Here is a 16,642-nt window from a genome sequence, read left to right as displayed (position 1 = left end):
TGATATTCTTAGCTTAACCTACAGAGTAATGCAATGTGAGAATGAAAATACATTCTTGTAGACAATACATGTTTACAGCTACATCATATTGTAACAATCAAGCTTCAATGTTGAGCCTGGCCAATACTTAGATGGGTGACCATTTGGGAATACCAGCTGTAAAGTCACTTTTTCTAACACCTTCGTGATAGGTATGAATTAGTCTATCCTCCCACCCCTAGCTTGTAACAGACTAGACTAACCTTGCTGGAACAACTTGTATACAAGCAAGAAAACTAAAAAAAAAAAAAAAAAAAAAAAAAAAAAAAAAAAAGTTCTTTTTTGCTAACTTCCTACTGTCTTTCTCTGCTACTCAATTTAAAAATATAAGTTGATTGTGCAACTCTTACTTCAGTAAAAAGTAATCAAGTATTTTCTAGAGAGTATTAATTATCTCTCTAAACATTATATGGTGAGTTGGCCTTGCCAATATCCCCCCCACCCCAATTTTAATGAGAATTAATGTTAATTTAGAAAAAAGCTTACAATCAGCATTTATATTTATAAATCTAATTATATATATATATTATATAAACATTGTAAGGAGTCTACACAGATTGATTAACATTTCAACATTTTCATGTCTCATCCAAGTGAAGTTTTTCCCAGAATGCCATTGAAAAGGCAATGAATAACTCTTTCTACTTTTGAATGGAATTATTTTATTGTATAATTTTATTTATATAAATATTGGCTACATATGTGTGTACATGTTTTAGCTCTGATTTCTTTCAAAATCTATCAGGTCACTAGTCTCAAACACAATGTACAAAATTTTTTCAAAACCTTTTTTAGGAGGGAAAGTAGGAGGGGAGAAAGGAATAGAAGAAACGTGTGATTTTTGGCAAAGTATTCAATTAGTTTTTCATAGTGATTTAAGCATATAATTATGTTTTATTACTTTTTATCATCTAACCATAACAAGTGTCTTAATTATAGGGAAAACCTTTATACAAATTTATTACCGTGTTATAAATTTGTATAAAGTGCGACTGTCTTGAAATCTAATGCTTCAATTGTTTAAGAACAATTCACACTCACATGCAATTATACACCCATTCAACATATGTATAACTGAATTTATTTCGATCATTTTATCTATCTATATACACTTCCATATTTTTCAAGTGTAGTTTCCTTAGTAAAAAAATTGTACAATCAATAGTGCTCAATAAATAAATTCATTTATTTATATAACTTATTCACACAATCAAAAACACGTTTCAATCAACTATCCCCCTGCCATACCTTCCCTCACTAATCCGATTGTCAACTCAAAACTCTTATAAGCTGGATGATTAAAAATTAACTCAATATTATTAAGTGCTTGTAATTTATTACTAAAATATAATGAAAAAGACTATGATGATAAAGTGATATTGTGGCGATGCATCCTGGGTAAAGTTGAATAACCCTGCTAGTAAATTCTCAAGAGTCATTTATCACATGAGAGAAATGGAGAGAATTTTCATTCTCAGGCATAGAGTTGAAAAACCCCAGCTGGTTAAACAAATAAGTCAACTTGGGATGTGATTGACGATTTATTGCAAGATAAATTACATCAGTTAAATTAACATTTTTGACAATGGGAAAGTTATTAAAAGAAAGAAAAACGAGAAAAGAGAGTAAAAGATTAATTTAGAAAAGAAAAGCCAACACTTCATATGGAAGAGGAAAGGGAAGAGTAGGATAGAGTAACTTCGAAGGGACAAAAAAAAAAAAAGAAAAAAGAAAAAACGAAAAAGAAAAAAAGAGAAAAAAAGAGAAATAAAATAAACCTGGTTGGAATTACCTGAATTGATATAGCCAACCAAACTTCACCCAGACAACTTAGAAGAAATATTAAGTTGAGCCAGCAACAAATTTTTTTTTTAAAAAATTTTTTTTTTTTTTAATCAAAAGACTATAACCATCCATTTTCTATTTATATGACCTATTATATAAAACACGCACTCATTGGAATATAAAAAAATGTTCATATGTAAACGATTACCAATGACTTGTTAATTATTTTTTGCGTTTTTCAGCTTTTGAAAGCGATTCAGTTTTTCACAGGTATCACTCTGATAATCAATACCAAATGATCAACCTTGTAATCCAACAATTGTAGAAGAGTGGTAAATTGACAAACCAGACGTTTTCAATAACAAGGGTTTTCAGCCAAACAGTGACCTTTTGTGAGAACTCACTGACGACAACCAATGACTTGGAGATCAGAAGTACTGGTCTAGTATTACTGAAAATCCGTTAGTGTGAAAATTATGTTGCCACTTGGACTTAGTGGCCCACGCGTTTTTTTGCATCTCGGAGCTAAAACCAATGTTAAATGCATGGTTTCAGTGACCAGTGAGTGAATACATTTGAGGAGTGCGAGATGTCACATTTGTAATCCCATGGTTAAGGATTGCGTTTAATTTGTAACTGCCATGACTGGATAGCAGTCTGTGGGAATGGTAGGATTATAGTATAGCATGGGGGTTTACTATTCAATATTTGCAGCCTCTTAACCATTCTATGAATGATGTTTGTAAAAAAAAAAAAAAAAAAAAAAAAAATAGATAAATAAATAAAGAATTGCTGTTTTCTGGGTTGGTTGTTATTTTAAGAGTTTTTAATCTTCTCATTGTATTTATCATTCAACTATCAGTTTAACCCTCATCCCAGTTTGGTTTTTAGCTTGGAAAGTTCCATGTGAAATCAGTTGATGCAATTGAGAAGCTGATAGTAATTGCTGGCAGTCATTTTGAATTCTAAATGCAACCACATGCTTATATTCACTTACATTTGTGTCAAAATCATATTTCAGTAGTAAATTACAAGCACTTAATTACTTTTCAATCAATTTGTATATAAAATGTTAAATCATGCTTAACTAGCTTCAAAATGCATTTAACTCAGAAAATAAGATTAAAAATTGTAGTTAAAATGGACTAATGAAATTTTAATATTTCAACTCAAAACTGACACGATCATTTTTTTCCTTAATTTTTAAAACTGAATTCTGTGTATAATATTCACTGGTAGGGGCACTTTTAGACAAGGAACTGAAAAAATAAATAAGGCATTGAATTAAATAATTGAGTAAACTAAGCAGTTTGTTATGCAGTTAGTAAAGAATCCTTACAGTGTAACATAGCTCTTATCAGGGAGATGTTTATTTAGGTGTATGTTTGCCTGGGTTAATGTAAACTTGTGTCAATGAAATTCTTATGTTTGCTCTTTGTCTCTTTCCATTTATCTTTCGATTTTTGTTTAGGAATTCTATCTATATTGATTTCTCTCATGCAATTCTTCTAGTACAATTCTTCAGGTTTTTTCCAAAGAAATTTTGATAAAATTTACAGATACACTTTGGAATATATGTTCAAATGTAAACCTATTCTTTCTGCTATTCAGCAAAATTCCTGAAAGAAATGCATTGTATATTTTTTTAATGAAAGGCTTTATATTTTGAAACTCTCACCATACTTTATAAAAAAAATAATAATCTTATATTTGATAGTGCTCAGAAATAAATTCATTTTTTAATATATTTTTACAGCATATTTTGCTACACAATCAAAAATATGTTTCAATGAACTACCCCATCACCACTCCAATTGTCAACTCAAAACTTTAGCTGTATGAAACGCAGTCAATCTTTACTTCTTTGTCAACACTTTATGACTAATTTAAATATTTCTCCCATTACATAGTCTGACAACAGGACCTGTCCAATGTCTTGAGATTTAAAGGCAGCCAATGCACAGACATCTTGCTCTCTTTATATTTGCATTCTTTTTAGCTAAGGTTTCTAAATTCACATCAAAATATATCTATACTAGCATGGGTGCCTGGCGTTGCCAAGGTATTTGGAGGTGTATGCTGAGCAAAAAAAAAAAAAAAAAAAGCGGTCAATTTTTTTTTGTACTTTGACCCTTATTATGACCCCTTAAAATTTATTGTTTTGGGCTCAGAAAAAGTTATTAAGTTAGATTCCTGTCCAATGCACCTATATCTAAAATTTCAAGTGTGTAGACCCAAAATTGTCGGAGGAGTTTGGTAAAGTTCTCAAAAGTCAAATCGTTGAACTTTGACCCCTTAATCGCCAAATTTCTGGCCAAAAACCAATCACATCAATTTTTCCAAATCTCAGTACCCTGTATATCAAAGCCTGTAGACTAAAAATTGACAAAGTTATTGCGTAGAGAAATGTACACACACATATATATATTCTAGTATTTCAGTCCGGCGTTGCCCGGGTGTTTGGATGTGTATGTTGAGCATAAAAAAACGGTAAATTTTTTAAACTTTGACCCCTTAAAATTTGTTTTGGGCTCAAATCAAGTTATTAAGTTAGATCCATGTCCAAGGAATTTATATATAAAATTTCAAGTGTTTAGACCTAAAATTGTCGGAGGAGTTTGGTAGAGTTTTCAAAAGTCAAATCGTTGAACTTTCACCTCTTAATAGCCAAATTTCTGGCTGAACACGGATTACATAGATTTTCCCAAATCTCAGTACCCTGTGTATCAAATGTCGAATCTGTAGATGAAAAATTGACTGAGTTATTGCATAGGGAAATGTACACAGACAGACACACAGACATGTTAACTTTTATTGATGCAACAAAAATATATACATACTAGCATTTCAGCCCGGCGTTGCCCGGGTGTTTGGATGTGTATGTTGAGCAAAAAAAAAAGTAGTAGTAGGAAGGCAGGCTCGAACCCGTACCGCAAAGGAAGAAAAGAACGGGGTAAAACCTAACGTTTATGCTGTTACGACCACCGCCAAACCGGAAGCGACATTTTTTAAAATTAAGGTTAGACAATGTAAAGGAGAGGATAACTTTCAAAATTATCAGCAAAAAAAGCTATCCCCCCCACCCCCCGTAGAAAAGTGCCTAGTTGAAGGGGAAGATATTAATGTTTTTAGCCAATTTTTCGATATTTGTCGTATGAAAGGTCGAACTTTAAAACGATACTGATCTTGGTAAAATCAGTCACCTCTATTGAAAGTTTAAGGCAGACATGCAAACAGACATACATACATACATTTATATATTGGTAACTAAAAATTTTCGACCCAAACTGATGAAAAAGCTTGCCCTATCTCTGAATACCCTTTATGTAAAATTTCAAATATTTAGACCAGAAATTGTCAGAGTAATTTGGAAGAGACCGCAGAGGTCAATTTTTTTTTTTAACTTTGACCCCTATTATGACCCCTTAAAATTTATTGTTTAGGGCTCAAAAAAAGTTATTAAGTTAGATCCATGTGCAAGGAACCTATATCTAAAATTTCAAGTGCGTAGATCCAAAATTGTCGGAGGAGTTTGGTAGAGTCCTTAAAGGTCAAATCGTTGAACTTTGACCCCTTAATAGCCAAATTTCTGGCCAAAAACCGATCACATCGATTTTCCCAAATCTCAGTACCCTGTATATCAAATTTCGAGTCTGTAGACTAAAAATTGACAGAGTTATTGCGTAGGGAAATGTACACAGACACACACACACAGACATGTTCACTTTTATAGATATATAGATTGATTTCATGAAAATTTTTGCTATGAAAATATATAAGTTTTTTAACTGTTCAAATATCTTCCCACTTTGATCAAACGTACAGGTTTTCAAATTTTTATAACTAATATGCTGATAATTTGGTTAATTGTTTAATGGCATATCAACAACTTTTGGGTTTATTTAATGCTGAATCCAGATGAAATCATTCTGGAAAAGTTTTTATGCTTCAAGTTCTCTATACATTCATAGACTTTAGTTTGTTTTGTAGAAAGAAAATTGGTTTTGCTTTTGACTTTGCAGAGCATGATGGAGTTTTACAAAGGGAAAGAAAAAAACAATATCAACGTTTTGAGTATATTTAGTCAAAAAGTCAGTATCTTCAGACAGGATTATCTGATAGTACCAAATGCCCCCAACTCTGGGCCAAGTGGACCTGGGAGCAATGGTAACCAAAGGACAACTCCACATTTCCCACAGTCACCAAATGGGGCCTCACCAATGGATGTCTTAAGGTCATAAAAGCAACTGTCCATAGGGCCCACCATCTAGTATGAACATTACTGTGGCTCATAATCACAGCATGGAATGTTGCATCCAAGGAGACATTACTATTTCAAAGACAAGCCCATTTCTTGTGTGACCTTTTCTCTTAGTAAAATATTTCTCCTATTGCAGGCCCGCCATCCATGGCATCTATGCACCAAACATGCAGCATTCTACATGCTTACAATATTTTTTTTTTTTTTTTGCAACAAACAAAACAATGATTTTTAAAAAATTTTTTTCATTTCAAAAAGGAACACTGCCATTAGGAACATAAAGACTACTATTTGGGATTATATCTAACAGGAGACTGTGGGGGGGGGGGGGGGTCGAGAGATGTCTGTTCACATTATCTTTGAACTTCTGCAGATTAGTACAATCAAGGAAGCAGAAAGAAAATTCCAAATTCTTTCAGTCCAAGGGAAGAAACTGTTAGAGTAGAAGGTTTTCTGGCATCTAGAGACCTTAACAGTGAAGGGGTGGTATTTTGCTGTTAGTCAAGTCAGTCAGGAGTGTGTATATTGAGAGGGCACAAATGCTAGAAGTTCAGAGCACATTCCATTAAAGTACTTGTAAAACCAACACAGGGATGCAATATTATGGCAATGGGACACAGGTCAGAGCTTGGCTGATAGCGCAGGACCTATTAGATTTGAGTATTGAACCTTGTCTAAGAGTGAGAGACTAGTGGTAAATGCACCAGTGCAGATGTGGCAACAATACTCCATGTGTGGATGAATTGTGGCTTTGCAATGATATAGAATACTCTTTGATGTGAGTAATTTTCTAGCAAAAACTACGACAAACAAAAATTAGGATTAAAAAAAAACAAAAAAATCATGTGACTTACCATAATTAAAAACGCGAGGTGAAGTTAATTTAACATCTTTTAGGGTCCCAAGATGGTTCTGTATGACGACACGAAATCCTTGACTTTGGGCATGACTTACAAATGAAGTGATGTAGCAGCTTTCACTGTTGCTGCCAATGCCAGGGCAAACTTGGATTGTATAGTCTACAAACAAAAAAAAGAAGTCAAATGAATTCCTACTTTCAAAGAAACTGGATCAATGTTCATATGAATTAGGCAAAGTATATAAATTTGACACCACAGCTTTATACTAATGAGTCATAATTATCAAGGTCAAAAGTCACTAGAGCATGTTAATCTGATGGATTTTCAGTTGAATTATGAAAAATAAATTGAAATTTGGAGAATATTAATGCTTAATACACATTGATAAAATTCAACAAATCAAATAAATCTGAATTTTCATGCAGGGCTTCCATTTCCTCCTCGCATAAAACTAGAATGAACTAAATATAACTCCTTTGAGACTTTGCTTACTGAATGATGCTGAAGAGTCAATCTGTTCCTACAGCTGGTTTCTGCCCTAAATCCAGCATGACACTTTCAATGAAACCTGGGTAAAAAAAAAAATTCTACAGCATATTTTTGCATACATAGGTTTCAGAAATGTTTAATAATCTCCTTCAGCAAATAAATCCTAACAGTTGGTTACAAGTCCATTTAACACTGGAATTCTGAAATGATTACAGAAAACTCAACAAAATCCAAAAAGAATATACTTTTTTATACTTTTTATGGCTGACTATAATAATTAGATTCCAGAATCCAATGCACACACACAAAAAAAAAAAAAGAAAAAAAAAAGAAAAAAAAAAGATTCATTTTTTTTTTTTTTAAAGTGTTGTTTCACAGCATATCATACTCAAGTATAAATTACATTATTCACAATAAAATTAGAAAAAATTTTTTTTTCAAAATTTAGAACTTGTTTAAAAATAGGCATAATAAATTTTATTAGCCCAAATGAACTAATAGGTTCTGTCTAGACAAAATATACCCTTATTTGGCAATATTTGGTTGAAATGCATCATCACCATCATCGCTTATTCAGTCTTGGGAGACAATGGACACCCCTAGGGTGGCTACATAAGTCATTATGAAGCAGGGGTTGTACAATACCAAACCTCCTTCCAGAGTCAGCACTGCCCAATACTAGTTGCAAGGAATATTCCAGGAAGATTGCAAAACAATGCAGAGATAAGCGGAGAGCCTACACCGCATGTAGTATTCTCAGACACCGTCAAAAATGGGCGAAAATTCAAGTTGCTTTTTAAAACGAAATTACATTTATTAAAATCCATTATTTCTGAGTAACTTTTTTTTCCAGAAAGATAAAACCCTGAATTTTATCGTATAGAAAGCAGAATGTAAAACTGTTTCTATTTTTAATTAAATTTTAAATGTTAAATTTTCCCCAAAAGTTAACAATTGACATTTTTTGTCTTGCACAAAACATGTATATAAATAGTTTAAAAAAAAAAAAAAAGGTTTTTGAAAGAATTAATTTGTTTATTTCTTGTCTAACTAAGATGTAGGGTGATTTTCTATGAGAATATTCAAAATATTATAATATAAGCACCTGGATTTGAAATAATTCCACTTATTCATATAGGCAACCAGTTACTTCACGTTGATTTGATACAATGTACTTGATAAAAAGCAAACTACGGAAAACCAAACAGGCCAAAAAACACTTATTTTTCAGTGATGAAAATTTCAATGTATTATTAACGCTGAGGCTGGCCAGTACCGGATGGGTGACCATTTGTATGAGTTTGGTTTTTAATGTGTATGTGTGTGGGGGTCAGGCTCCCCAAAATGGGGGGGGGGCAATTTAAAGCAGAATGAAAAAGATTTCAGCGCGTTTGGTCCACCGTAGTCGAAAGGCGGCAAACGTTTTCAAACAGGATTGAAAAAAAAATGATATTTTTAACACAAAGGGCACAATATTTATTGATTTTTTTTGTATCGATTTTTTAAAGCATGCCCTGTTTAATAATGGTCATGCATTATTTGGCTCGCTAAAAAAAAAAATTGTTAATTTATTTAAAGATTTTAAAAAGGCTTTTTTTGTATAAATATTAAAAAAAAATGTTTGTTTTTGTTTTACTTAAATTAATTATTTTACTTAACATATTCACCGAATTTCACACTTCAAAACTCAAAAGCAGAATAATTAAACACAATATCAAAGTTCTGATATTCAGACGTCAAAATAAGGTATGCAAACGAGTTTTTTTTTTTTTTTAATCTATAATCCTGTCCCTTACAACACAATGTTTTGTTCAGTTTCAGATGATTATTTTAAGCATATTTGGAACCCCCCTCAAAACAAGGGGGGGGGTTGTAAGCAAAAAAAAAAAATATATATATATAAGTATCGTTTATGAAAAATAAGTACACTGTTATAAAGTTCATTCTTCTCTTAATAATCGCTGAAAATTTCGTATTGATTGGATAATTACCTGATTTTTTGGTGGATTTTTAAAAAGACAGTCCGTCAAAAAGTACTTACCTTACACAATATTTGGTATTGATTTCAATAATTGATATAAAATATTGATTCAGTCATAAATTTTGTATTCTACTATATTATCAAAAAGATTTTTAATTGATGAATATGATTTTAAATCAGCAATGCAAATCTAATCTAGTTCATTTTAAGTTTTTTTCTTAACTTTATTTTTCTGGATGCCCAAGTTTAGCTTAATTGAATTGTATACTCTCAGATAAGTTTTGCAATTAAACAAAAACAATAATAAAAAAACCCAATCAATTTTGATTGAATGGGCACATATATGAACCTTTGCTATATAGTGAATGGCCTTGACTATTAAAGGATATACAGCCTTAACAATTATAAGAAAATTCAATAACTATGCAATGTGACATGATCAACAAACTTGAAGTTTTGACTTTGTAGATTCAATTAGAAGCAAATTGAAGACTGTCATAAAATGTAATAGTATAAATTAGCTTACTCTATCTCTTCGCATACGTTTGCATATTGTACTTGAAAACATGTACTTTAGGTGCAATTGCAATTAACAATCCAGCGAGGAAAACGATCCCCCAGAGTAGATCAAACCTCATGATCCAACCAAGTAAATCTTTCCGAATTTTATGTTTTCACTCTTTAATCTCAAGAATTATCAGCATCTTCAGACTAGAAAGTTACTTATTTTTGCTTACCTATTATATAATAAAGATTCAACAGATATTACTCTCATCATACAAAAAACCTGTATGTATACCTCATACATTGAAAAATGCCATCCATAGAATTGTTTAAATTCAAAAATTTTCCTGTATTCCAGCCATATTTGGTTTAAATAAATTTTTATCTATACCCCAACTTATCAAAGTTGCAATTATGACTCCAACAGTTTTTTTACTTTATAATCATTCAATTATGAGCACATCTGGATACCACATGCAAAATTCTCAATAACTGGCACTTCTCCTGGCACTGTTCTGATTTTAATTGTGCTGACTCTTCAATTTATTCGTATAAGATTGTTTTGATAGACATTTTTGAGAAGCCCAAAAATAATGACTTCCGACTTCTGTTTGTTACTACTTCACAGGTGGCAACTGCTAGGACCAATAATCAACTGGTCTGCTCTACGTATGAGGCACACTTTTGAGAGTGTCAGTAACTTGTTAACTTGGCCATACCAGTTCATATATTATTCAATGCAATTTTTTAAGGAAGCTTTACAGCGAGACCAGCAATTTTTTCCATTTGGTGTGCTGCAACCAGGATGAAGTTTTGATGTTTCTTCGCTGACTACATCCTATGGCATAGGAGAGTACAGGCCAGACATTTATATGGCATACTGGCATCATTACTTCGCAATGAAACGATTGTTTGAAAAATGCAGAACTCGATATAAAGTAATTAGTTTTCTAGTAACAGTTGTCAGGTTGGTAACAGCTGTTAAAATACTAAGTCACAACAAAAATCGTTGAACATAAGAACATTTGACACCTGTCAGTTTTTTTCTTTAAGAGAAAAAATTCACAGGTGTGCTGGTTAATTTTGTAATTTTTAGCTTAGACAAATATTGACTTATGCCTACAATTTGTTTCTGCATAGCATTTTACCAAGATGCCCATGAGAGGCGGAAGGAGTTGCAGTAGGATTTTTTTATTTTTGGAACGAGAGGTAGAAATAGTTGCAGTAGTATTTGTGCAGATTAGTGATGGTTTGAACCAATGTATTTCAAGCGAAAATATCACATACTTGTGTCATGTTGAAATTAGTCTAAATTCCAAAAAATTTATAAAAATGATGCACTAGAAAAATAATTACAAGTAAAAATACAATTACTTGAATTATCAACTTTTGTGTTTTAATCGGGAAAAGTGATTCTTTAACCCTGCACATAAATATGTATTCAACATTATGTTCAATATGGATCTGTTTGATTGTTAATGATTTTACTGAAACAAAGGTATAAAGGGCATTCTGAGGGTGTAAATCTACCACAGTCAACCAATACTTAATCAACTTCAGTTTTTCTCTAAATTATTTGTAACTATAAAAGTCTCAGGTTTTACTTGGTTCTTGAAATGATTTATTGAATGAGGACTTTTACTTTAGGAGTAGCAGAAAATGAGAAAAACATTGTGCAATTATTTTTTTACATTGTTTTCATGGAAATGGTTCCAGACAAGGCATGAAATCACTTGATGTAAGGAGCTAACAAGCACGAAAGATGATTATTTTAAAGAGATGCCTATTGGCCATAGTCTTGAAAAGACTCAGATTATAAGTGTTAAGAAAACAATCAGCAGGAAGAGTTTCACAAGTCTGCAGTCCTTGGAAAGAATCTACTTGAAGCTGTATTAGAATAAGGTATCAAAATAGCGAATTGATAGAGACCACTAGACCAATGAGTCAAACGAGCTGGAATAAAGGAAGCACTAAATAGATAAGACAATTCTGAAGAATACATGCCATAACAGTATTTGCAGAAAAGATTATAGAAATATTGAAGACAATCTGGCATGATCAGGATACATCGTTGAGAATAAAATCTTTTATTGCTGTTGAGCTAAAATATGCTTAAAATAGTTTATTGCTAATCGCCTGAGGCGCTTCTACTGAGAAGCGTCAATAGGACTGCTTAAGAATTTTTTGTAGGCTAGAGTGCACTGGCTGTTCAAAACCCACCTGACTTTGTGCCTTTCCACAAAAGAGGTAAATAAACTAAAAATGTGTTGGCTATTTAACATATAAAATTAAAATTGGATTTTCCATGCTGTACCTAAATAGCAATGCATCTGACAAACTGACATTTGCTACTGACTGGAGATTTCTTTTTTATACTTGCAACATATTCATTAGACTAAAAAAAAAAAAAAAATGAAATTTCTTTCCAAAGGTTTTGGTAGGAAAAAAATGGAGACAATTTTAAATAATGATCAAAAAAAGCTCAAAATGAAAAATAATTCCTATTTTGCTTCTGAATTTGAGATGAAGATTGATTATTCATATTTTCATATTTCGGTTGAAGAAGCAGTGCATATGCTGGGTGTAGACCTAGCAATTTGGAACCATTAATTATATCTATCTATCACACACACACATACTTGTATAGGCATTTAAAATTATCGTAGATTCTTGAAAATTCAGTATGCTATTGCTATACATCTTATGAGATGACTGACCAAGTTTTATGATTTCAGGTTTAAATTAACAGTTATAGCAGGAATCGGAATGCACCCTACTAAAGCCAGATTGTCACAGCTAATGAATTTCAAAAATGCTATCTGGACATGAGGACACTTTAGAAGATAGATATGCAATAAAATTCTGTTTTAACCTTGGAAAAAATGCCACAGAAACGTATGGAATGCTTTAGACTGCTTTTAGACCATCTTGCATGAATCGAACATCAGTTTTGGAGTTACATTACAGATTTAAGGAGGCAGGGAGTCTGTAGGATGATGAGAAGTATAGGAGTAAAGAAGTCAGAACACCAGAGTTGATTGGTCAAATAAAGAATTTCATGGATAAGGACCATAGTGTGTCTATAGAGACAATATATGCAGGCCGATATATCGGCCCCGTAGTGTCCAAAGGATTGTAACTACAATTTGTATCGAAAAAATAGCCAGGTTTAAATATGGTCCAGTAATCTCCTACGATTGGAACGAGTTTTTTTTTTCATTATAAGGCTATTTTAGCGGACAACCAAAGAAGCTTTAATTTTAATAATTTAAAGACTAATTTAATTATAAAATGCAATAAATAAAATATTTAAGTTCCATAGAGTGTTCAATTGTTCACAGTATATAAACAGTATATAAATTAATGAGTAGGGCAATGTCAAGAATATTCTTTAATAAAAAAACAATTCTTTACATATATTGGGTTAGAGAATATTCTTTTGATAAAAAGCATATTCCTTAAAAAAAAAAGAATATGCTTTTTAAAAAAGAATATGCAAAATATTTATGGAATAAGTTTTGTTTTGCCAAAAATATGCTGAAAGAAAATATTTGGATAAGAGTTTTTAATTTATTCATTTTTTTAGATGAATTAAACGTGGTATAACCCTAACAGATGTGAATTTACATAAAAAAAGGGTCTAAAATTTGGTCTGTTGAAAAAGAGTGGTATTATAGGCATATATATAAATATGTATAGACGTCTCGTCCTTGTAGATACTCAAAGCATGTTAGTACCCAGGACGAATTTACAAGATCTAAAAAAACTAAACAAAAAATGCCGAAAATAATTAGCACTCCTGCTGAATGGATGGCAAGATATGCCGATGAATTTGAAGATTACCAGTTAACTGGCAATTGCTTAACCTGCAAATACTGCAATATCCAGGTAGGAACAAACTTTAATACATAAAATTTGCAATATAGTTGACTAATAGATTGGCGTTGTTATAGTAGTTTTGTTTTGAAATTCTATAACGGTAAATCTAGCTGTATTAAACTTTGATTGAACGTTGAAATTTACAATTTATTTTATCTACTTTTTACGTTAATTAATAAATGTTAATCGGCTTCAAATAACTTTTTCCACCCTTCCTTTAAATGTATATATTACCATTGAATAATTGATTTTTATTTTTACAGATCAAAAGTTGTAAAAAATCTCTAATAAAGCAGCATTTAAAAACCAACGCACATCTGGCAAAAAAGACCTACACGGCAACGTTAGGTGAAGTTCCTACTGCAGCAACTGATTTAGGAGCCAGTACGAATAATTTGTTCAACGCTGACTTATGCAAAGCGTTGATTGCAGCGGATATTCCGTTTCATAAACTGAACAATAATGTGTTCAAAGACTTTCTTCATAGGTACACACATAGAAATATTCCAAATCAGACTACACTAAGAAAATATTACGTTAGTGAAGTGTACGAAGCAAAAGTGAAGTCACTCAGAAAAAGCTGCTGGAATGAAACTGGGTCTCGATTGATGAAACCACTGATGTAGAGCAGCGTTTTATTGCTTGCTTTGTGTTTGGCATTCTTGGGGTAGAAGAGGAACGCAGCAAGTGCTATTTGGGAAATATTGCATGTCTGCCAAAAGTTAATCATTCTACAATTGCTGCTTTTTTTAACGATTCGTTGCAGTTTTTGTGGCCGCAGCAAGTCCTTTATAATAATATGCTCCTTGTAACCACTGATGCAGCTGCATATATGTCCAAAGCTATGAATGCTCTTCAGGTTTTATACCCAAAAATGGTGCACGTTACTTGTTTGGCCCATGGTTTGCACAGGGTTGCGGAATTAGTCAGGCAGACGCACCCAAAAGTAAATAAACTGATTTCAACTGTAAAAAGTTTATTTTTAAAAGCACCCAATCGGATGAAAACTTCAGAGAACTAGCCCCAGGAGTGCCCCTTCCACAGAGTCCCATTGTAACAAGATGGGGTACGTGGTTAGATGCAGCGCATTATTACGCCAAACATTTGCCCGAAATTACTCCTGTCATAATGTCTCTAGATTCAACAGAGGCCCAAAGTATATTGGAGTCCAAAAAACTGTTGGATGAGGAATCGCCGCCATTTGATCTCGGCTTTATCGCCAACAGTTTTTCCATTTTTAACAAAAAATATTGCAAAGTTGGAGACTAAAGGGCTGAGTCTTTCAAAATCTATTGAATTAATTAGAGGTCGAAATGACACTTGAGGAGATTGATGACTCCCAATTTCGTAAAAAGCTGAAGAATGTCATTTCAAAGAACAAAGGTTTTGCTACTTTAAAACGTCTCGATGCACTTATTAGTGGGAAGGCTTTTGAAAATGAAGGAAATTTGGATGACATAGATCATTTAAAAGTTTTAAGTGCCGAAGAAATGGCCAGCTTGAAATATGCCCCAGTAGTCTCATGCGATGTGGAACGAGTTTTTTCCCAGTATAAGACCGTTTTAGCAGACAACCGCAGAAGTTTCAATTTTGAGAACTTAAAAACGCATTTAATTGTAAAATGCAATGAATAAAATATTTGTTTAAGCTTGATAGTGTTTAATTGTTAGAAGTATTTATAGCATAAAAATAAACGTTTTTTCTATATATTTTCTTGCGTTTTCGGCATTAACTGAAGCTTTTACAAAATCATCAATAGAATTTATAAAAAAAAACAAATAATTACCCCTTTCGACCCTAACATTGCAAAATTACCAACTACTCAACTATACCCGTTCTATTAAAATACTATAGTAAGGCCGAAATATCTGTAGGTCTTCTTTTACCTTAAATCCCCATGGCCGATATATCGGCCCATTGGAATCGAAAGGGTTAATATTGTTTCAAACGTAAATCTAAGGTACCTAGCATAAATATATTCGCTTGAAGTAGAGTGAAAATATGCGATTTATAAAAATAAATATACGGTAGCCAAAGAGAATATTCCGTCTCAAAGCAGCATATCTTTTTAAAAAAGAATATTCCTATGCAAAAAAAAGCATATTCTTTTTAAAAAAGAATATTCCCGTGTAAAAAAGCATATTCTCGAGCATATTCTTAAAGAATATTCCCGGCATATAAAAAGAATATAGAGCATATTTGAAAGAGAATATTGTCACAGCGCTAGTAATAACATGTAATAAAATAATATTACAAATTATATGTAGTAATAAAATAGTGATGTATAATGATAAATAGTAAGAATGTATATCTAAAAACAAAAATAGGTACAAGGCTTTTAAAATCCATTCTAGAATTGTCTGCAAGGACCCATGGCATAGTGGATAAAGTACTTGGTAAAATTCAGTTGTAAGTTACTCTTTCGAAGGTTGAATGCTCAATCCTCAGTGTGAACGACACTCAAAATACAATTGCAAATTACTTAGGAGCATACTACCCCCATGGATTAAATAAAAGGTTCTACTCGAAATTCCATGCAGATTCATGTGTTTTTTGACAAAAAAAAAAAAAAAAAGGTTGGAGGTTACATCAATTGAAATGTGTAAATAACACTCAAAATGAGAATAGTAATCTGAAGAATCCAAGTATGAATTTTAATTTAAAAGGTAAAAAATTTAAAGGTAAAAAATATCGGTAATTTTTACAAAACTTTTTTCCATCTTTTGTATAAAAAAAAAAATTGAGTTGGCAATAAATCATAATTGAAATCTAAAATTGTTGGTCAATGAATTTTTTTTTTTTTAAATGAAAACAGTTTCTTGCTAACTGTAGCTTGAGATTCAT

At 32.0% G+C, this 16,642-nt stretch overlaps 1 protein-coding gene across 1 annotated transcript in view; it reads right to left on the bottom strand.

Moving 5' to 3' along the window:
* Positions 1-16,642, bottom strand: part of LOC145245974 (monoacylglycerol lipase ABHD2-like) — a 78,593-nt gene that overhangs the window by 18,714 nt on the left and 43,237 nt on the right. The window contains exon 3 of the mRNA XM_080107763.1: positions 6,940-7,104. Coding sequence (XP_079963889.1) covers positions 6,940-7,104 — 165 coding nt within the window. The remainder of the gene's footprint in view (positions 1-6,939; positions 7,105-16,642) is intronic.

Source organism: Euprymna scolopes, chromosome 23, assembly GCF_053919585.1.
Source record: "Euprymna scolopes isolate OS-2025 chromosome 23, ASM5391958v1, whole genome shotgun sequence".
Classification (NCBI taxonomy): Eukaryota; Metazoa; Mollusca; class Cephalopoda; order Sepiida; family Sepiolidae; genus Euprymna; species Euprymna scolopes.
This window is presented reverse-complemented; position numbering and strand designations above follow the sequence as displayed.